This window comes from Lepidochelys olivacea (assembly GCF_965140295.1).
Source record: "Lepidochelys olivacea isolate rLepOli2 genome assembly, chromosome: 10".
Lineage (NCBI taxonomy): Eukaryota > Metazoa > Chordata > Testudines > Cheloniidae > Lepidochelys > Lepidochelys olivacea.
The window spans coordinates 15,287,311-15,311,494 of NC_140420.1; the positions used below are offsets into that span (position 1 = coordinate 15,287,311).

A 24,184-nucleotide genomic window follows, 5' to 3' on the forward strand; every position below is an offset into this window, starting at 1 on the left:
CCCGAACCAGTCAGCCAGCGGGGGGCCCGGGGCTGCCCAGCCCCAATGCCCCCGGCCAGGCACCAAGAGCTCCGGCCTCCCAACCCCCGCGCGACGGGCGAGAACCCGGCGCAGGGCTCCCAGCCCAGCCCAGCCCCTCCGGCCACAAGCTGGTGGCGGCGGCGCGGCGCGGCCGATGGCATCCGCAGCCCCTCCAGCTCGGGCCCGGGCTTGTGGGTTACCCACGCACCGGCGTTTACCCTCGGAAGCTGCGGAGCCCGTCAGTTCCCAGCAGCAGGCCCACCGTGACCTCCCGGCCAGAGCCGCCCCTCCCGCTGCGGAGCCGCCCTGCTGTTAAAGCCACAGCTTCTGCCAGCAAAGACGGGCTCCGGAGCGGTCGCCCTGTTGGTCTGTATCCGCAAAAACAGCCGAGGAGGCCTGGTGGCACCTTCGAGACCAACACCTGTATTTGGGCATAAGCTTTCCTGGGCTAAAACCCACTTCATCAGACTCAAGACTGTGTGACAGAGGGGGACAGTGGGGAGGTTAAAAACGAAAGGCGCTGTGTTCTCCCCGGCTCTAAATCCCTTACATGTAGAAGAAAGATGCTTCAAAGGATCGGAAACAATACGCTTTCCCCCTAAAAACGTGAGCAGAAAGGAGATGGCAGATAAGCTGACAGCCTGCTGCTGAATTAAGCACGCAGAAACTCAACTACTGTGAAACCCTGTTGGTCTATAATGTGGGTAATACGTTTTATCCCACCCCCACTCCTTGTGTGAAGTGCTTGGAGATCCACAGACGAGGTACCTGTATATAGTCTTCCACAGAACTGGACTGGACCAAATAACTGGATTTGAATGGAAGCAAAAACTTCAGCAACTACCCTAGCTAAGGAGGCAAAACTTGTTTCTGCCCAATGGTTTCTTTTGAAAAGTCAGCTATGCTGATTCAGTGGCTCTTGATTACTATGGTGATGAGCAGGGTATAGAATAGAAAATACAAGGGAATAGAGTATAAACATTGGAAGGTGGGTTGCCGGAGAAGATTTCCCAGGCAGTAGTCAAGTTCAGAAACTCGATTTGCAACAAACTGTACTGCAGGGAGCAATCAGTTAATACTAAACGGGATATCATATTTTGTACTGAGCTCATCTCTCTCAATCTATGCTTTGGACTATTTTACAATAAAATATCTTTTATTAAAAGTAACTCATCTTACCCAGCCTCCCATGATTCTCCAAAACCCTATTGTCACCCAGTTTGTATGAAAGAGCTAATACAAAATAAGGTACTATCCTGCAAACGCCCACGTGTTTGTAACGATGCATGGGAGTAGTCCCAGTCTGTTCAATGAGTCTACTTACATTCAAAGAGTTATGGGCTTGCAGGAATGGGTCCTGAAATGTTATTGCTTTGTATTGTATTATTAGCTGTATGACTCAGAAAAATTCATCACTCATCTGTTTTGGGAAGATTTTTTAAGGTGGCATTTTTTCCCTCTACCATCAAGAATATGATACAGTAGATGGGCAGAGTACTTCACCTGTTTTCTAATGGGATATTAAGCCTTGCACAGCTTCAGTCTATTGTAGATTTTTATACAGTGTTTTATACAAAATTCTGCAAGATACACATGGCCAAACATACCAATACATTTATTCTATTACCAGAAAACTGATTTTTGTTTTCAAAATTCTTGCAGCTCTAGGAGCTTTTCGTTAGCACCCCAGATAGGGATTTTCTCTGCCTCGTTTTTCTAATCTGTTGGTTGAAACAGGTGTCTAATAACAAATGCCCGTAACAAAACCTAATAAAAATTTTTCTAAATTGGTTACGTGTAGCCAGGATTTGCCAAGTAAACAATGTACAGAGAAAATAAAAAAAAACAAAACAAAATACTAGACAATGCAGTACGCCTACATTGCCTCTAGGGGACAGCAGCAGTGGCTGCTTGCTCCCCATCTCCTCCCCAGCATAAAGACAAATTCGAGCCCACTTGGAAGATGAAGTCTGGCTATCGGAGCTGAACAGACAGCAGCAGCTTTCTCTTGGCACACTGACTACAAATGGCCCTGGCATTTTTCACCTCGAGCATCCTCCAAGTGACTTGCATGGTGCTGTTCCTTTTCCATTTCAAGTCAGCAGCAGGTAAGGTAGATCTGCTCCTTTCTCAATACAGGGCTAATGAGCCAGGGGTCATTAGAAGCAGTCCTGAAAAGCAATCTTATGCTGCTGTAAACACAGAATGAGCATTTATTTCCAGGCAAGCTCCAAGCAACTTAGCATTCCTAACTTTTGCATGAAAACAAATACTCTACCTGCATTTGCAGCAAGGTTTGCAGTGTCATATTTATCCTACATACGGAAACAGTCCTGCATTTGCAGGGGAACAGATTAGATGAGAGATCTTTTTCCCATTGCTAATTTCTGCAGTGCTAGGTTTCTGTTTCCCTGAAGAGTGATAAAACCCTACTCTGAAACTGAAGGAGATGTGTTTAAACCTCCTAGCTTGAACACTGGTTATTTATAAGGAAGACTTTTTGTTTTCCTGTTCTGCAGTGGATTGTGTAATCATTCATCCTGCTTGAATGGCTGGAGCAGGTGTGAAGGGAGCTGTACCCACAAGGGACACCTTCCCCGTGGGGCTGGCAATAATGAGCAAGTTCTCTCACGGATCAGAAGGGGGGAGGGAGGTGCAGCTACTACTGCCCTTTTTAAGCCATAAACCTCATTCAGCTCCCACCTCCTCTTCAGGGTGCGGCTTGGCAAATCTGGGAGGAAGGGATCTCAGACAAGAATGAGTCTGTCAGCCCCCTTCTAGATTTCCTTCCTAATTGGGATGCAGTAAAGCATCTCTGCTCCCTCACTGCTATTGCACCCAGAGAGTCACAAATGACTAAGATAGCCTGCCTCTCCCTTTGCTCCTTCCTAACATTGAGGTGTTGCATCTTACATCAAATGGTATGAGGAGAAGTGAGTCGGGAGAGCTGGGTTAAATACTCCACTCTGCCACTTATGCACTGTATGACCTTGAGCTGGTCACTTAACCCCCCTCTCGCTCAGTTATCATACTTCAATAAGATCCCTCCCCAGTGTCTTTTTGATATCCTCCCCTGATTTCTGCTATTTTCCTCCATTTGTGCTTCAGCAAAATGGACAGTGAGCTAAGTCTAATTTTCATAGAGAAATAGGAGACATCTCTCCATTTAGGCTTTTAAAAGGTCACCTGCATCAGGAAGGAGTTCAGTTTTTCCAGTTTTGCACCACCACGTTTCTTTCTACTCCCAGCCATTCCACAAGGGCTTGGGTTTCCCCTCCCCCCCCCCCTTTCTCATTGCCCTGGAATACAGGGCCAACCTTCACTAGCGTATGCAATTTAGGTTGTGGATGTTTCCTTTACATTAGGGCCCTAGACTGGTTCTTTCCCAGGCTGGGAGAAGTAGAGAGAGGAAAGGTTAGTAATGGAGGACCAAAAACAAACAAAAAAGTATGTTCTCCTTCATACACATAAGACTAAAGGAAAAACTTGTATTTTTCTTGGGTTTAATAAGGAAATAAGGGGATTAAACCTGTAACACGTACCTGGTTTTATGGACACATCTTCAAGCCAAAACTGTGCTCAGGAAAACACTGATTAAGGGAAGGGTGTAGCTAGCAATGACTCTATTTATAAAAATGAGGTCTGCAGAACAGCATCAGATCCGCTCACACAAAATTTATTCTTTGCATTGGAGTTGTGGTCTTTTTATTTATTATTTTTTTAAATGAAGCAGGTGGTTGGAGGAAATGGAGTTGTGGCTACAAAAGCCTGACCCAACACTAGCAGGAAGAGTGAATACAGGTGGGGAAAGGGATTCTCTGAGCGAAGTACTATGATATTAACTTGTACAGTATTGCCAAATTGCAAAACACAAAAAATTATGAGTTGGATCCTCAAAAATCATGAGATTGGCCACCAAAATTGTGACATTTTAAAGAAGATGGTATTGTGTTGTTTAGGTCAGTCTCTTGGTTTTTGAACTCCCCTTGCCCATCCCCAGGGTGTGTGCATTTAACAATTGCCCACTCTCCCACCTGTGCTGGATAAGGTGATTTTGGCCCCTATTGCAGGAGCTCTCACCCCCACATCTGCCCATCACCTACCCAGTACTTAATCCCGCCCCCAGTCCTCCATCGGTTCTCTCCCCACCCAACCCCCACAATTCAGTCCCCCTCAGTTCACTTCCCCAGTCCTCATTATCACCACCCCATCAGTTCAGCCCCCTTCCCCATTGACCCCCAGCACCCTCAGTTCAGCCTCCCAGCACTCACCCCATATGCTCAGAACCCACCATCAATACAGATCTCCACCGTACCACCCCTCACTTCAGCCCTCCTGCTGCTCTCTGGCCATAGTAGCCCTCCTAGTCTCACCTCTGCTCCTCTTCCCCCTTCCCAGGCCTCTGGGGGCTGCAGTAGGGTCCCCTCTCCCACTTTCCAGAATGCTAGGGGAACAGCCACCCAAGGCTGAAAATGAGCCCCACCCAGCCAGGGTAGAAAAACAATCCTGAGATTTGAGAGTTCTATCACAAGGTCATGAGCGAGGCTTCATTTGACGTAGCGATCGCCTCTCTCACAATAAACTTGTGAGAGTTGGCATGTCCATATAACATGCATGCTTCAGTTTTTGGCTTGCACGGAAAAAGCCACAATGGAATAATGCTTGTTATTTTTATAGGCTTAAAGTAAAACTGGTCTTGTTTCAAATTCAGAGACTGGCTCTGTAATTACTTCCCCAGACCAAATCATCACACCCATTTCCATAAGACAAATTCTGCCCTGGTGATAAGAAGCTGAAACACCAACAATTATAATGCAGGTACAGAGGTACTTAGGCAACTAGTGGAATTTTCCTAATCACCTAGGTGCCTAATTCCAATTGATTTCAACGGGAGTCAGCCACGTAGGCACTTTTGAAACTCCTGCTAGGCACCTATCTGCATTTTTAGGCGCCCAAGTACCTTTAAAAATCTGGACCAAGTTTGTGCCTGCTTCCACCAGGACTAAATTTGCCCCTATATTTTAAAATTACAAACTACTTTAAGGGAGCTTGGCCCAGCTGATCTCTGAAGCCTGCATTTTCCTCTGCACAGAATCTTTTTCTTAACTACACAAAGGTTTATTTCTCCCCACCATACAAAGTTGGTGTAAAAAGTGTGTTCAGGCTTGTACATGGTGACATAGAAAGAGAGAAATAATCCTAAAATGGAAGGAGTTTGCACATCTTGGAACAGACCCTTATCAGGAAGGATTTGTTTTAACATCTCAGAAGTCAAACAAAGCCGGGGAGGCTTTATTACTTCACAGATACGTTTGGCCCCTTTTCTGTGTATACACTTTTATTTAACCAACTGCAAGGTCCAAATCTGGATCTAAACTTCCCCAAAGTTTTGTGAGTATTCTGATCTAGCAGTTTGGTTTGGGCCCCTCTCTATTTTTTAACATTTCCAGGACCCATTCCTATGAAAATTTTTGTTTTTCATTGCTAATTATTTTAATTCTAAATAACATATAACTAGTCATGGAGCGAGAGAGGAGAATCATGTTTATACATATATTTTTAAATACCAAGGTGCAGAGCCTGGTCAGAGACCTGACTGTGTTTAGTGCCATCGGGCACTAGAACCACATAATTACAGCATGTTAATACTTTTTTCACATGTTTGATCAGAGGGAGTATATATAAAAAACACAACGACTTTTGTTTTCTGATTTTACAGTGCAGTATGTTCTGAAAATCAACAACAATGGTCCCATCACAACGGGAGCTCAAGCTACAATTCAGGCCAGCTTGAGTATGAAGACTGATGATGTTGCATTCATTAGTGACCTAAAGTCCTATCATTTTAACTGGATTTTCACCCCTCTGACTTTGATTGAGAAATCAGAGCAGCGATTTAACTCTACGATTACAGTGACTGGTGAATTTTCTGGAGACTTTCCCATTTCTGTCTGGGCAACTGAGACACACTGTTGGTTATGTCAGCCCATCGCCAAAAGCGTCACAATGCTTCACATTACAGGTAAAATATCTTTAGAACAGTTCGTTCAAGTCTTCACACATTCCACTGAGATAGGCGCTGTGTATTCTGGGATTCAGAATGGTGCTAGCTACACCCATGTTTAACATGGCTTCTACTAGCAGGGCTCTAGAACAGTTTCTTTGACTGGTGGACAGAGAGATTTTTTGCCATGAGCTGTGGTCACCAGACCATGCTGTATACTACCTAAGACAGAAAATCAGTAACATGCTCCCTTACAAAAAAAATCCCTGTGCCCACTGCTCAAGGAAACCATGCTAGAAACCTCATGTTTGAGCAGTTGTACTTCACATGTTTCTGCTAGTTGTAGCTCACAAAAGCTAGAGTGAGCCCGGTATGGATCGGCCATTTTTATTCTGTGAAATCTAGATTCCTGAAGATTCAGATTGTTGCTGTGACACTGGCTCAGCATATCTAGTTCCAAACTTCAGCTGACCTCCAGCAGCAGCAATCTACAAGTTTCCCCTTTTATCAGTCACATCCAAGTTATGCACAAGTCATGACTGAAGCAGGAATAACATGAGGCCATTGGCGTGGTTGAGCTATTATACTTTGTATAAAAGTATTTTGAATAACTATCACTGGATCACAGTTGAAGGCGTGGCTACAGTCTCAAGTGAGACTATGTAAAATATCACTTCTGTTATTATTTGTATTATCGTCAGGGGTGAAAGTAACATTCAACACTTACCGGTATGGGGGCTGGCTCCAGGCCCCTGGAAGGGGCGGGGCCTCGGGCGGAAGGAGCGGGGCCCGGGTCAGCGTCCCCCAGCCAGCCCTTCCGCGCTGTCTGGCCCACACCGCCCAGGGTTCCAGCGGCGATTTTAAGGGCCCGGGGCTACAGCAGCGGCAGCCAGAGCCCCGGGCCCTTTTAAATCGCCAGCCCCGCAGCAGCTGCTCCTTTTGGCCCCCACCATCAGCAGCCCGGGGGTGAGAGGGGAGGGGCAACAATGTTAAAGCGCTGAGGCAGCAGCGCTTTAAGCAGGGTCCTTAAGCTTTAACGTCGGCTGTGTACAGGCCAGTACCGGCAGCCACTTTTTACCGGTATACCGTACTGGCCCACTTTCACCCCTGATTATCATAGCACCCAAGAGCTCAGTCATGGACCATTATGCAAGGCAGCGTACAAACAGAACAGACGACGTCCCTGCCCTAAAGAGCTTACACGCTCAACAGACCTGATCATGTGTCTATTTAGAGTCACATGATCTGATTTTACTGTCCAGTGGACCCCTCCTCAGGATTGTTGGGTGGGCCTGTGAAAGGATTTTCTCCATCATCCCTAAACATAACCGATTCTCATCCATCAGGATCATAGTACTAGCCACAGGGAACAACATTTTGGGGAGGGTTAGTGAGATCATTCTTTGAGAAATACCTCAAACTTAACCAAGCCATCTTACACGATGCGTTGGAATGCGTGCACAGGATCTTTCGGTCCTCTCCTTTCTCTTACTGCCAAAGCAGAGCCCATCTGCTTATTCCTTTCAACCTCGGTCCTCAGGTTCCATTGGCTTATGTTTTCAAGGCTATCTTCACAAGGAAAAGGAGGAGAAACTTTTTAACCTATGAAAGCTAAGATTCGCCTTTACCTTGCTAGTTTCCCCAAGCAAGCAGGCCCTCAGGCACTGGCTTTGTAGAGCCCAAGGAAAAGCTCCAGAATAAAAAATAAGTCTGTATTAGTTTTGTCTCCGGTTAGTTCTGCAGAGTCAGTCCCAGTCTGGAAGAGTGAGTTTCATTCTAACTTTGTTTGCCGATCAAGAGAATTGTTAACAAGATAGCAGCAGAGGCAGATTAGGGCCAGAGCAAGTGGGGGCCCAAACCCCACTCCCTGACAGGAGTGCCAGGCGGGTGGGGGTAGCAGGGCAAGCCCCTACATACCAACCCCTCTCGGAGCGCTGGGTTCATGGAGCCTAGGAGCGCCCCAATTGGCCGGGGCCCCTGGACACTGCCCGATTGTCCCAATGGCTAATCTGCCACTGGATAGCAAAATATGTTACAGGTGATCTGTCTAATCTGTCTCGTTATCTATCATGAGCTTATCCCTTGGAATATGATCATCATGATTATGCATGATCTAGAGAGATTCCAGCCCAATTTCTTATATCACAGGTTGCACTGCAGTTAAAAACCCGTGGCTGGCCCATGCCAGATGACTCAGGTTCACAGGACTGCTTAATGGCAGTGCAGACATGTGGGCTCAGGCGGGAGCCAAGCTCTAGGACCCTGTGAGGTGGGAGTAGGGTTGCCAACCCTCCAGGATTGGCCGGGAGTCTCCAGGATATAAAGATTAATCTTTCATTAAAGATTATGTCATGTGATGAATACATCCAACCAAAATTGGCAACCCTAGGAGGGTCCCAGAGCTCAGGCCACAGTCCGAGCCCGAATGTCTACACTGAAATTAAACAGCTTCGCAAATCTGAGCCCTATCAGCATGAGTCAGCTTGCACAGGCCAGCGGCAGGTTTTTAAATGCAGTATAAATAGCCCTAGAACATCTTTCAGCCTATAAACCAAGCAAATATGAGGATATTAGCACTGAGAGACATGATATTTCGAACTTCACTATGCTGTTTGCACGGAATCACTTGACATTGTATAACTGTATTTTAAATCATTATGGGATTGTGTATAGCATGTCAGTCATTCACAATAGTTAAAATTTTCTTTTCCTATACTTTGTTTTAGAGAGAGTGTGTATTGGTTAGGTCAAGAGACAGGGAGTCAGGACTTCTGTAGTGAAATCATTGTCCCATTAAAGTCAATGGCAAAACTTTTCTGGACTTATATGGGGCCAAGATTTTCCCCCTTGGATTGTATTGCAGGCTGTGTGACCTTGCGTAAATCATGTAATCTCTTTACCTAAATTTACCAATCTGTGAAATAGATATAAAAATGCTTACCCACCCTCACAGGGATGTTGAGAGATTAAAATAATTAATGTTTAAACAGGGCTTTGAGATTTTTAAGTAATGCTATGAAAGTGAAATATAGTCTCATTGTTCTTCCTTTATCATCTTCTCCTGCAGAGTTTATAGTAGGGAATCTTACCATTGCACAAATAGAAGACAACAGAACATTTGTCAAACAAGGTTCGAGTTCTGCCACAGACACTCTGACCCTGATTTCTTTCTTTCTGCATGATCCGAGTAATTATTTCAAGTCAGCATCATTCATCTACAACTGGGATTTCGGAGATGGGTATGTCCAGTTGTTTGTTTATTTATGCAAAGGCTCCGGATGCTTCTGGTAAGGATGTGTAACACACTCCTACACTCACAATCTTCAGAGAGTCTAGAAGCTCACAAACAGTTAAAAATAAGCTTTGGCCGAGGATCTGTCTCCAAGTTTCATTGTGATGCTCAGGTGCTCATGTGTGCTGAGCTTCCCCAAAACGCAGGGGTGTTTTTAGGTTAAAGTCCATGTTTAGTTAGAGAGGGTATGCTAGTGCAAATACATAGAGCTGAACGAATAATTCATAGTAAATAATATAGTTAATGACTTGAGCATGTTTTTCTGCTTACAGAATCTCCATGAGCAGATTGAAATTTTCTCATTTTAAATAAATTTGAACATTCAATTGTATTCTTTTCCTTGGTTGTTATTGAACAGTAACTAGATATGACAATGACTGGTCATCTATAAATACCTTAGATAGTCACATGGTACTGTTTCTATTCTCTGATTGGATGAGTGCATAAGCACTTCTGGCATGAATGTGTGTGAGCGTACATTTCAGGTTTGATTTTTGTAAATAGTGGCCCATATTCTTTTACTAAAAAATTTAGTTTTCTGGTGGCACCCCTGCTTTAATGACTGTAATAAAAGAAATATTAGATCATTATCACCCTTTCAAATTCTGACCCATTAATGATATTTAGGGATGATTGTGCCATTGTTTTCCTTGAAAAACTTAAACAAAGTAAGAAAAACATACTGGTGGACCTAATTCTGATATCACTTTCACCAGTTTGACATAAGTATAACTCCATGAACTTCTGGGGAGTTAGTCCTGATTTTTATTAGTGTAACAAAGACTCAGACCTTCATGTATCTAAAATGTCTGATGCAAACAGTTTCTAAACAGAGGTGATGCTGATTCTAAATCTTTTCATGCTACCCATAGAACTCAGCTGGTAACTGAAGAACCCTTTGTCTACTATAATTATTCTACGGCAGGGAATTGCAAGGTACATCTCAAAGTTGTAGCTGAATGGGAGCAAATTGAGAGTGCTACACATGAAAGAAAGATTGTGCAGAAAATGGGAGATTTCATCACCGAGTTGGAGTTGCTGGGTAATTATAAATGGTGTTGGATGCACAAAATAGAACTTCCTGTATTGTTGCACAAGCTGTAGTATAATGTAGTGTCTAGACCAGGGATCGGCAACCTTTGGCATACGGCCCGTCAGGGAAATCCACTGGCGGGCCGGGACGGTTTGTTTACCTGCAGCGTCCGCAGGTTCGGCCGATCACAGCTCCGACTGGCCGCAGTTCACCGTCCCCAGTCAATAGGGGCTGCAGGAAGCGGCACGGGCCAAGGGATGTGCTGGCAGCCACTTCCCACAGCCCCTATTGGCCGGGGATGGCAAACCGATCCCTAGTCTAGACCATAAATTGAGCATGATAATTAAACAGAATATGGAGATCTTTTATAAAGCATTATATCAGACCTATAGTTTATTAACAGAGCTTTTCAGGTTTTTCTTCAAATGACCAGTTTTATTATTATCAAAACAGCCCTTTTTAAAAGAAAACACTCAGTGAAAAACTTGTCATTTTCTAAATTTTTCATTTTTAATTAAATTATTTATAAGGTTTCTAATCTGCAATTTTTAATCATAACCATTATTAAAGATTTTCATGTATCAAAAACCTGGTTTTTAGTAAATGAAAATTTTCAAATACATTTTGTGCTAAAAAAATATGCAAAATTTAAACCTTACAAAAATAATTTGTATTTGTAATCATTATTTTAAAAATTGTGTAATGGCTCTATTTACATTAATTATATTGATTAGCTCTACATGAGGCTAGTTTATGTTTGCTTTGGCACCCAGAGGCCATAGCAAAGGGCAATTCATAAATGCATGAAATTAGGCTTGGCAGAATTCTATTTTTATTTTTTGATAATTTCAGCAGATAATATCAATGTTTATTGTTAAGCATTTTTTTTAGATTTTCAAAGATTTACATTTTCACAGATGCAGGAAGTTATTGGGGGGAGGTACAGACAATGGTGGGGTCGGACCATAATTATTTAATGACAGTAGATGTTGAGATTCAAAAACCTAATGCTTGTAACGGTTAAAACACAAATTGTCAACATCACATTGTCTAAATATACAAAGTAAATATCCTAAAATCAAACTCTAATATTTTTTCAGGCAGCACTTTTCTTACTTTGCCTATCTGTAAATTTTAATTATCATTGATGGAAATTTTCTGTCGGTTTATGTGTATATGGTATAATCAACATTTACTGATAGAAATCTAATCTTTCCAAGCCTAAAAATAAAAATGATCAATTGTAATTTTTAAAGATAACTGACAAAACATACCAGTTGACCTGAAGCTATTCTATTTATTAGCAAAAGAAATAATAATAATAAATAAATATCTCTGATGTGACTAAAATAAGAAAGCATAGAAAAGTGCATAAAAATTAAACTTTCATGGTAAAACAAGAAATTGTTTTTGATTTTAAAGCCACAGTTTCATGACTTTGTCACACTGTTCTTTCCAGATGGTGTTAAAAGTATAAATGTCATAGGCTCCAGAGAGACTCGTGTAATGGAAAACTTAAGTTTATCTCTACATATCAATGGCAGGTAAGTAACACACAAATATCCCTTGCTATAAAAAAATTGTTGTTTTTTTCCTTCTGATTTCCCCAGGGTGCATGCTACAGAACTGATCCCTAGAAAGATATATTTTCTATGAACAAGTTATTACTGCACATTACTTGTTCGTGACTCTAAAAATCTCTCATACTGCAATAGGTTGCAGGAATGTAGAATATTAATAAACTGCACTTCTCTGCAGCGAATCCCCAAGTGCTTTACACACAACACAAATGTTAATGAAGATCAAAGAGGACAATAAGAAGAGAAACAGAGCAGAAAAAAGGAAGGAAAATAAGGGGCTTTTTAAACTGTGCTCTGGACTTTTCTTTCTCGTTGATCCCTATCACTAAGAAACCTGCACACCGCATGTAGGGCACACTAACCAATAGACATACCAGGGCTGACACTAGGGGGTGGTAAGTTTAGGATGCTGTTTCAGCCAGGTAACAGCAGCAGGCAAGAAGAGTCTGAGCGGCAGTAGACCCAGAAGGGGAGGAGTGAAAATGTCATCTGCATGCGAAAGTACTGGATAGTAGTGAAGAAGTTAGCCAAAGACAGCTGGTTCTGGGGGGGAGAGAAAGATTACAGTGCAGAGGTTGGTCTCGGCCCTCTTCCCAATGCACCACTTTGGTGCATTTAGTGGTGCATTGGGACTAAAGGTTCAAGGCTATAGGAACACGAGAGTGGCACACACAAGTTTAGCCTTGCAGATGCTCTGTCAAGCTGTGTGACAGTCTGAGTGAAGAAGGTCTTTTCAGATAGGGAAGGAGTTTTGAAATGTCTTGTTGAAACACGTAACAAAATCCTTCATCAGCAGAGAGAGATACTGAACAAACGCTGGCTTAAAATTTATCCCACAGCAATAAGTCTTCCTCCCAGTGAGTGAGGCTTGCCAGGCCTGCCTGTGAGAGCTGGCTGGGTTGATACAGCCTTGCTGTGTGCATTGCAAATGGAGGACATTAGCACGAGTACAGGTGTATGTAAGGCTCCTGCCAGGTGCCCAAACTTAGTGACACCAGGACATCACTGGTAATTTGCCTGCACATAAGTCATCCTCTGTTGAATCAAGCAGGACTGCTCTTGAGCTATTCATGGGCTTACACATTTTCAGGTGCAGGGCCTACATTGCGTGTAAATTAACATAAATTGTAAAAATTGTTTGGTAGGTGAATTTTAGACCCCTGAAACCGGGTTTTAGAATGAACAACCCAATCAAACTTTAAACTCTAGTGGAAGAAATAGCACCAACATGTTCAAAAGAATATGGGTGATATAAAGCAGCACTGAATGATAAATAAACTGGTCTAGTTAAAATCTGGCCTGAGGGATGGGATTTTTATGACAGAAGCAGAACTCAAAGTGAGCCACGCACAAACTGACTTCTTCACTCAGCAATGAATGTGCTGCAGGGTTGGAGGAGTGGATGTTGATAAAAAGGATCAAGAAAGGCTAAGTTTATCATCAGAATTGAAGTCCAGAGAGCAGCAGATGAGCCTCTGCAGAACCATGTAGCGCAAAGGTCTGAAAAATGTAAATAAAGAGCACAAGCAAAACACAGCAAAAAGCTGTATGGCCAAAACATTGTGGAAATGGTGGTGTACGTTGATGTATTTCTAGCAAATAAAGAGCTTTCTGACATTGCTTTAAGACGATGCTGTGATTTACAAGCTTTATTTACCTTTGCCAAGCCTTTAATCCAAATAGTTGTGTTGAGCTCATCTGTTGCTCTTGTATGGTCTTTTTATGAGCAGAGAACACACATGAAAACCCTGGGTGTGTCACAGAATCACAGACATTGACCTCTCTTATTGTCCATGGAACAAGAAAAATAACATTTTCTGACCTCTGGGAATGAAGTCCATTTCTGCTTGCCTTAGTTGAGGAAGGGATGAAAAATAGAGACACACATTTTTTATAATACCGTTTTACCTTTCCAGCACCTTTCATGCCAACTATTCCTAAAGTTCCTATGTACCCTTGTGAAGATCCTTTCACTTGCCCCTGAAATCCAGATACATGAGGGGTGGAATGAAGCAGGTGTTAAAGGACCTAATCCTGTGAGGTGCTAACCATCCCGTGCAAGTCAGTGGTGGTTGAGGGCACTCAGCACCTCAAAGGATTGGAGCACAAAGGATTGGAACCTGATTACATTCTATATACCTAGCTGCTCCTGCAGTTTTATCTGGAGACAGTAAGAGTTTTCACTTCCTATGTGACATGAAGACAGTTTCTGTCTAGATAAAACTGCAGGAGCATCTAGGTATGCAGAATGTAATCCAGCAAGGTGCAATTTGGCCTGGGCTCTACGATTAATACTCCTACTTTTGTTAAAAACCACATGAGATCGTTAATCGCCACAGACAGTTAGGACCTCAGTTTCGCATTTAATCCAAAAGGCAGTACCCCTGGCGCATTGTTCAAGGAGACATGCACCTATTATGCATCGCCAGCACCACTTCTTGCAGCATCTTGGGTTTCCTTTGAAGGTTTCCTATCAGAGTGCTTCTGGGTCCTGCTTAGTTTGTAAGCTCCGATAAAACCAAACAGGCCAAAGGACCCAAAGCTTCCAAAATGAATGGGTGTTTTGGATAAGAAGGAATGCAGGATTGGACCCCAAGGTATATCTTCAGGCTGTGGAACAAGTTTTTCCCCTCCAGTATCTAGAGGGGATTCCTTTTCAGTCTTGGCTGTGGAATGTGATGATGATGATGATCAAGGAAAGGCTAATTATGTAGCATACCATGAAAGTGATGAAAATGATAATAGACATCCACTTCTGTTTGTGTGCAGGATGTTTACATATGAATTCTATTCTCTGACCTCATTGCTAGGGTTGAATTATGACTAAAAGTTAGGAACATAGGAATTTCCAGACTGGATCACACCCAAGGTCACTCTAGTCCAGTATCCCATCTCTGAATGTGGCCAACACCAAATACTTTAGGAGTCCTGGTGGTTTTCAATTTTTAAAATACATTTCTTAGATGTTTACAGCATTTCATAATGGTAAGTGGAACTGACTTACAAACAAACAAAACAACCTGATCATAACAAATTTTCATAAAGAAATAAAGGAATCAAAGTTTAGTTTTCTATTAATAATAGTATCATATTATTCATGTCCATTCAGACAGCTGCCCGGTATTCAGGAAAACATTTGTGAATTCACAGATTTTAGCCCAAATGATTATTCATCCAAAAAAATAGTAACAGAAGTTTACTTATTATCCGGTCTCAAAATTTACAGTCAACCAAGCAAAAACTGTCACTCTGTGTGGAATGATTCACAATCATGAGTGCCAGCCTCAGGGCAGACTGTCAAAAAGCAGGGCAGACACCCCAAACTTGTGGTATGTTCTATGATTAGATTTCACCAATCTAGTAACAAATGTGAACTCCTGAAGTACTATACCAGTCTTACCATGAAGACACAGGCAGGCCCCTTGGGCACTCCAGTCTATCTTGCCACCCAGGCAAGCTGGACTTAGGGATAAATGGTCACTTACACCAAAGGTCACAAAATATTCAAGTTGCTCCCAGTTGCAAGTGATCAATCACTTACCCCAGGTCAATTTCTACCTCAGAGCTCACACCAAAGACAACATTTGTAGCCAATCCTATAGTAAACTAACTAAGGATTTATTAAGTAAGAAAAAGAAATGAGTTATTTACAGGTTAAAGCAGGCAACATGTAGACATAAATGAGTTACAGTCTGTGGTTTCCAAAGATGACAGAGATGTAGTAATCTGTCCACTGAATGTCTGTTAGGGCTAAACCAGGTTGACCTTGGAGATCTCTGATTTTTACTACCCCAAATGAAGTAGTAGCTTTATCACGCTGTCTATACTGGTGCTTTTCAGCACTAAAACTTTTGTTGCTCAGGGGGGTGTTTTTTCACAGCCTTAGTCTTGATAGTTCTCCTTCATGAGTGGGAGGGGAATCACTCCTCCTGTCTGAGTTTACAAGTTCAGAGCTGGCATCTTTACAATTATAAAGCAAAACTTATAGATTACCTTTATAGCATGGGATGCAGACACTGCAAGTTGCATTAATGCATGCAGTAACTTACAAGCATTTTATAGAATCTAAACACTAAACCCATCCTTACAAGTCTAACACCTGTCTTCAACAACACTAACATACAGGTGAGCTACGTCTGGTCTCCAGCTCTGAATCTGTCAGTGCTCAGCTGATGCCTACAGACTTGGCAAAAACTGGCACCTGGTCTACCAGCATCACAAAAACAATACCACATGATTTGGGTGATCAGTGTCACAGCACAAAAGACAAATAGTCAATGTTTGCCAAAAACCCATAGGCTGAAAATTATTCCATCAGCCCCTGTTCATCCCCCGTTCCCTCATCCCCACCCCCCACTCCCCGCAACGTTTTGGCATAAGAATAATTCATGTTATTGCAGAAATGAGGATTCGTTAATGTATTAACAGAACTGGGAAAAAGTCATTGTGAGTAATAGGACATTTTCAAATGGTGTAAATCAGTATCTTTCCACTGAAGTCGAGGGAGGAACACTGATTTGTGCCTGTTGAGACTTTGGTCCATTATTCCCAACAAAAGGTAGGCTGAGCCATTACAATTGTAAGTGCTGAATTGTGATGCGATGTGTGTGAGTCCTGCTGCTCTTGCCTAGGCAATCAGAAACTGTCATTCATGTTGTGTACACAAAGCTGTCTGCCCCACTAGCCTGTCAGGCATTTGGCGGTCGGATCTATATAAAATATCCATGGCTATGTAAATGTTAAGTGTTCAGTAGATAAATGTGTGTACAGTTACTTAGTCATAGCATTAGTTCAGTGTAATATTACTACTTACACCAACCGTCAATGTTTTCAAAGTTCCTGTGCTATTTAATCTATATGATTCATGCATTCCTATTTCAAATAATTTTTACAAGCCTCTGCTGAATTTTGTCCTTGTCATTTCAGCCCTCCACTCACCTTATGTTGGCTCATAAAGGCTGAATGTATTCCACTTGAAGGGGAAAAGTGCCATCTAGTGGTGATTAATGGCTCCTCCTACAATTTGAGCCATATCTTTCGTAATGCAGGACAATACTGTCTCAGCGTGAGAGTGGAGAATGATGTGAACATGTTGCAGACGTACCATGCGATTAAAGTGTGGCCAACAGGTGAGACTCGAGATACAGAGGAACTGCCGTATTGGCTCGGATTAGATGTGCCTTTGACAGTAGCCACTAGCAAAAACTTCAGAGGACAGTGCAAAAAGCTTCTTAGTGGACAATTATGGAATAACCAGCCCAGAGATGGTTTCTTCCTAAATTGGTTTATGCCCTAGAAGTTGGCTTATGCCCTGAAGCATGGAGGTTATATGTTCTTTTTTTGTGTTTAAATCTCCTCTCAGAACACTGATGTTTAACTCCTTTTTAAAATTCTACTAAGTCTCAGTGGTACCTTGTGAGTTCCATAGGATAACTGACTTGTGTACAAAATGCATTCAATCTCTGTTATACACTTTTTGCGACAGGGCAACCAGAACTGAAACCAGTTTTCAGAGATCTGTAAGGGGTCAGCACTGAGCAAATGATCAGTGCCCTGTGGGGAAGAGAGCATGGCCAGGACAGCCTGCTGGAGCAATGATGAGAGAATGCCTAAAAATTCTCAGGAGAAGGGGTAAGAGGGTAGTTCAATTTCCATCGCCCTTAAGACACTGACTCACACTGGAGGCTGCAAAGCCAACCCATCCCCCAAGCTTGTGAAAGGGGCCCTGGCCACACCTCTTTCCTGCTCACCTCAAGAACATACACACAAACACTGAGGAGCTGTCTATGCACCTGGCCTTTGTGCAGACCATGCAAGGGGAGAAGAAAAGGACCTTTACAACCTCCCACGCCACCACCCTGTTCTCTCATAAGGGCTGGCCCCATTCTGGTCCTCAGTCACTGGCCTGAGCTAACCAGCAAAAGTGCCAATTGTAATGATGCGAGCACCTGTCGAATAGACCTGTGACTTAGACCACCGCCTCATTTCACTGAAGCTGCCGGACAGCTAGCAGATGGGAATTACTTTTGGTTGCTACAAAATTTAGGCTGGATTTGAACCAGGGGCCTAGAGGTTAAAGGTGCAGAATCCCATGGTCTGTTCAGAATCCAGGCAACCGCGTTAAGAAGATTTACCAGCCACATGTGAGGTTTGTTCTGATATCATCTGCTTTACTTCATGCACTAGGGGACAGAATAGGTAGAATATATTTACAAAGCAGGCTTGCTCGGTGGAATCTCTCCCTGCCTTAGCATATGGATTTTCTGATTAGCCTGTGTATTCTCTTTTCCTCCACTTCTCTGGGCTCAATGCTCTGCACGCCTGGAGGTGAGGAGAGACCCAGGGAAACTTTATTTCACTTTTCTGTCTCCTGTTTCTGCACTTTTTCGGTCAGCAAAGGACTGATTCAACTCTTGGCGTAACTTAGGGCAGGTTCAGGGAAGAGCTTGGGAAATCTTCAGATGCCTACTTTAGAGCAGCTTCAAGGACTCTTTGTATCCCCTGTGTAGTCACAAGTATGCTTAAAATGCTACATGGTTGCAGAGGGAGGAAGAGGAAGTATATTTGGCAAAGTGAAGGCTGGTTTCAAAGAATTGAAAACAATCTAGCATACACCAAACTATTCAAATACAGCTGTGCAATTTGCTTTTTAAAAAAATAGTGTTTTGGGGAGAATAAGCTGTGCCCAAGGGCATGTTGCTCTTTCATTCTACAGTCTTGAAGTTTCTTCACCTAGAATGGCCTGATCTCAGTGCATTATATTATACTGGACACATTCCCTTGTGCTCTTTCCCCAGGTATTCACCCGGCTTTCTTCGCCCTGCCATGTATTGCCCTGATTTCAGTGATGCTGGGATTTGTTATATACACGACCTTCCGAAGCAGCTCACAACAGAAGGATCTTGTGGAGGTACAGGGGTCGTGTTGCTTTGCGCTGGGCAAATAATTCAGAACAAGTCACTGGATGAATTTCTATTCCCCCCCACCACCACTTTTTTTGTTGTTGTTTCTCTTTTTTCTGGTTGCAGATTGCCCACAAACAGAAGGTGATTTTCTCAGCTATATTTGAAATTATTCACTGAATAGTTTCACCAAATTATTCTCGGTCTGTAGTTCATTCCACAGCAGTTTGTTGCATGAATTCACTATTAGAAATTTGAGCTTTGTAAGCGGTCATTTAAGTCACATGGCATGGCTCTTTGTCCTTATTTGATTCAGGCTGCAGTGCAAATTCTAGTAGGAAATCCATTTAAAATTGAATTTCCATTAATATTGTCCAATATTTTCTTGTGCTGAGAGAGGGGACTGCTAGGATCAGAGACCATATCTTCCTAGATATTTAGAAAGCAACTAACATTTTGGACAGTACCACAATATAAATAATAGGCCTGTTAAGAGAGAAACTGACTCTGGCTCCATTTCTGATTTTTCACTTGCTAGAGTAGTCCTAGATTTGGAAGTGACCTCCCCTCTTTGATGTTCTTTCCAGGTAGCTGACTTTGATTTTTCTCCTCTGTCTGACAAAAATCCCTCTCCTCCTGATTCTGAGTCAAGTTGCGGTCGAATATGCTGCAGGTCCTGTTTCCTTCAGCCACCTCAAGAATATTGGGAGACCGTCAGGGAGAGCCACAGACTCCTCCATCCTTTGTACAAGCCAGTCAAAACTTACACAGTGTGAAGAACACAGCTTCATTTGGTTACGTTAACTGCTGACCTTAACTTTTCTCTTATGATGAGTTAAAAGCCAAGTGCTGCATGGATGGTTTATTTTTGCTGGTAATAGAGAGATTAACTACTCATTTGGCCCAATGCTAAAGAGTACTTCATAGTGTAATTTAAAAGGAAAGAGCCTGATCCACAATAAAAGTGGCTTCGCATATTTGAATTACACGACTGTATATCTTACAGTAGATAGCATTGCCGAATCATTTAAATGCAGTATGTTATTCCTATGAGGGATTATTTTATGTGCAGATGTTTGCCAAATCCACTCTCCTTTGTAATTTGTCTGGCTTTCACTCCCATCTCAATGCTGTTTGTTTCAAAGATGGAAATGCTCAAGACAAAAAAGTGCTTTTCTCTTTTTTCACAGCTGTACAGCATTCAGTTTACCAGGAGACTGAACCAGGTGAAATGCTGTTACTCTAATGCATATTAGTACTTAAAAGAAAACCTATTTGTTCAACAGATTGGAAACATTCTTACTCCAATACCCTGCTCAGTGAACCAGACTCCATAATTATTACGTTGCTACATTAAAAGGACCTCAATTTTAGCAAACAGTATTCACCAGGAACATAATAGCTGATGTTGCACTGGTGGAAACCTGCAGATACTAACAACAGATACAAGGTACTGTGTGAGGACATTACATGACTTAACAGGTGCTATGTTCCCGACACATTGTTGATGGCGCAGTACAGTACTAACGTCTTCTAGTCCAGGAGAGGTGCCATCTTTCAGATGAGGCATTAAAATAAGGTCCTTTTTGCCCATTTTTAATTTCTTCCTAGATAGTCAGCGAAGTTTCCACTGGCATTCTTCAGAGACAAAGTAAAGAATAGGCTAAAACCAGGGCTGGCTGTCAGTGCCCCTCAGAGCAGGTTCTGCCGTTCAAAGCTCAAAGCAAACTCACTGCTTAGTGCATACTCGCTGCTGTCTTTGCCGCCTTCCAATTCACTGCACTACTAGCATTTAACTTACTACTGTACTAGAGCCCTTAAGTACTTTGAAAGATTTACATAAAATCAAATTCTGTTCCATTTCTTTCCCTCTGTTCTCCATCTTCTCACCTGCTGCTTTGCTCACTCTTTTCATAAGCACTTTGTTATACCTGGAGTATGGGAAATATTGTGTAATGGCTGAAGGGGAGGGGATCCAGAATTAGGATTCCTGGGTTCTCTTCTTGTTTCTGACACCAATTTGCAGCGTTTCCTTAGGCAAGTCAGTTCACCTCTCTGATCTTCAGTGCCTCCACCGGTACATGGGCTCATACCTAACTCAGAGCAGGTGGGCTGTGATGCTAACTGAATTAATATTGATAAAGGGAGTTGGGATCCTCTAAGGTGAGGACAAGGACCCTTAAAAGTGATCTAGTCAATGCAAGTTCTCTTAGCAGGTACTTTCACCCCCCCCACCCCCATTTTTTTATTTGTTTGTTTGTGTTTGGTTTTTTTTTTAAAGAAAGGCTTTGATGGTGTATTTACAAGTGAACTGTGGAACCTTTGAATTACAAAAGGTGTCCTTTGTGTTCCTGTTAGGTGTGCTAATGCCAAAATCTTATCTTCAGTCAGTCTTAACAAGGTGGCTCTACTTATTTTGTTCTAATTATAAGCAAGAATAATACTGCTTATTCCTGAGATAATATCAATTTGGAAAATTGCCAGAAGGTACAGGACTAGTTCCTGGCTGTTAACATACCCCACAAAAGGTTGCACAGTTCCTTGGAAAGGAGGCATTTGGTTTGCATGACTGAGCTGCTCCATGGTGGCCTCAGAGAACAGTGCTGCCCTCAGCAATTGCTATGTGAGGAGGGAAGTTCAGATCATGAAGATAGCTGATGATGTTTGATATTCATTTATTTCCTACATAATACATTGTGGGGCATGCTAACCCAGGCACGGTGAGTGGGGGAGAGTGGATATAGGGAGCCTCTCTCTTCCCCCTACCCCATCACACTTCCACTGGAGTTGGCCAGAATTTGCCTGCAGGTAATAGGGGAGGAAGGATTGGCAGCACTAGATGCCCTAGAGAAAGGGACATGGGGGGAAGGTATAGGCAGGACTTTGCTGGGGTAGAACTATGTACACCTGTGATATACTCCATCCACCCCCAAACAACTCTGGGGATATATGCCTGCTAGCACCACTGCTTCAGCTGTGCACCTCCTCACTATCCCCAGTACACCACAGCCTCTACAGTGGTATGACTGAGCCCCACGAAAGTGATCAGACCAAGCACTGGTTGGGGTGTGGAATCCATCATGTAAAGAAAAGTGGGAACTGGGCTACTCTGAGTTGAAAAGGAATAAGTAAATGGATAGGGTGAAGGACTGGCCTATGCATGAAAGAGATCAATTACTGAGAGAAATAAAAAATGGTATCAAGAAAAAAGAATTGCAAAAAAGAAGGCAAACCCCAGGAAATAATCTGTTCTCATTTTCTTTAGAACAATGCAAGAAGGGTGACAAAGAAGCCAAATAATTTCAGAGCTTAAACACAAAGGGTAGGAAAGTGAAAGTCAATGCTGAAAAATATTGGGAAATGCTAATCGCTTAGGACAAATTGAAGAGAATGGAAGGTTTGGGAGTAACAGAGATAGCTCTTGCAGGAAGTTTGGGTAGGGAACTATCATTATTACTTGAAAGTACAGATAATTAAGGGAGTAAATTGGTGGCAGGAAATCCAAATATACTGGCTGTGCTTTTGTAGCACCAGGATGATTGTTTGCAGAAATCGAAAAGGGCTTGTCAAAAGGCAAATCAGTAATAGAAGATTTGAATAACCCTAACAAACTGGGCTATAAATAAAAGGAATACACCCATTGATACATTTTTGGACATGGTATGAGACCACTTCCTGCACAAAAAAGCTAATTTATGGGTTCAGTAAATGCCCTGGAAATTGAAGACAAAGGGTAATTGAGCAGTTCAGGACAGAGTGAGGCAAGTAGTGCAACGTAGCAAGAATCAGCAGGACTCATTTTGTTAACCTTTTAAATCAGTGACCTGGGGAAAAAAAGTGTTCAGCAAAATGATGAAATTCACTGATCCAAAACCGAGAGCAGAGCGTGGAAAGCAGGAGAGCAGTTAAGGTCAGATGATAAGCAAGAGTATACACAGATAAGAAGTTTATGCAACTGAGGGAACTTGTTTTTTTTAATAAAACAAGAATAACGAAAGAAACACATTGAAAGGACATTATATCAAATTGCATGGCACAGCATCCTGGATATCAAGCAAACAGCATCACAAACTGGAACACAGCTAATACACTGAATAAACCCAGGTGTAAAAATGTAACTGCTTCCGTTATACATTAAGATTTTCTTCTTTTATTTCCTGAGTGTGTCACTTCCTCTAGTCTACTGCATGAGTTCTCAACCTAGGGGCCCTGGTCAGGTCCAGGTGGGTGACAACCACTTCCCCTCCTTTTTGGTTAAAGGGGAGGGGGTCTCATCGTGTTTTTTTCTGTTGTAACATGGGCTCACACTATCGAAGAGTTGGAGAACCACTGATCTAGTGGATTGTCATGTTGGTTATACCTGGTAATTCATAAGGTAGTAGCCATTTTAATTTCCGATGCACCTCCCCATGCTACTCCAGCATCCAGGAGGGATCGAGATGGATCATGTATTTTATTAGAGTTTAAGTGCTGGTGTAGGACACCCACAATTCAACTCAATATTGTCACTTGTATTCATTCAGTTCTCAAGGAATACTCGGTACCTGTTTGGAAAGAGTGGAATCCATTCTCAAGACATGTCTCTAACCACTGACCATTTATCTCAGTTTGAGACTATGTTTAAACACACTTCAGATGAAATTCAGGGCCAGAGCTGGTTAAAACGGATCAAAAAAAAGGAGCAGCCAAAACTAAATATTTCTTGCATTTTTCTTCCACATCCATGGCATATGTCAATAAGCTGCTTTTGATCAAATTAAACAATGAGGGTTTAAATTCTGCATCCTATACATTAACTGAAAGATAACAGCTGGATTTTCAGAGATTGTGAGTATCCATTGATCAGCTGCTCCAGCACCCCTGATGGAGCTGGCCCAGTCCTACTGCAACACTGGTCACTGCCCCCCAACTCTGCAGCGTTGACCAAGCCTTTGATATCAAGCCGGGTTAAAGCCATGTTCTAAACCTCCCTCCCTAACTGTTTAGCTTTTTTTCCCCAGAGCACTCTATGGACCAAACTCTTCTCTCAGTTATACCACTATAAAGCTAGGTAAAAGTGGAGTTACTCCAAAATTACACCAATGTACCAAGAGCAGAATCTGGCCCTAGAATTTATAAGGATGGGTTACAAACAAAGATATTCAGATCCAAAATTTTTGAATTTTAAAAAGCAAATAAATCATTATCCTCAGGTTTGTACCATATTCAATTAACCCAGTTACTACTTGCTAGATTTTGGAACAGTTACCCCATTTTCTTAGCACAATATAAGGGCCAAGACACTAATCTGTCTTTCACTTCTGGAGACCTGACTGGATAGCAGACTGAGGCCCCAACTCAAAACTTCCAGAG

At 42.4% G+C, this 24,184-nt stretch overlaps 1 protein-coding gene across 1 annotated transcript; it reads left to right on the forward strand.

Moving 5' to 3' along the window:
- Positions 1-22,950, forward strand: TMEM130 (transmembrane protein 130). The gene is made up of 8 exons (XM_084641927.1): positions 1-2,129; positions 5,741-6,043; positions 9,093-9,264; positions 10,190-10,359; positions 11,810-11,894; positions 16,857-17,059; positions 18,728-18,840; positions 19,420-22,950. Exons 1-8 carry the CDS (start codon positions 2,048-2,050, stop codon positions 19,606-19,608), a joined length of 1,317 nt encoding a protein of 438 aa, XP_084498053.1. The 5' UTR covers positions 1-2,047; the 3' UTR covers positions 19,609-22,950.
- Positions 22,951-24,184: the final 1,234 nt, after the last annotated feature.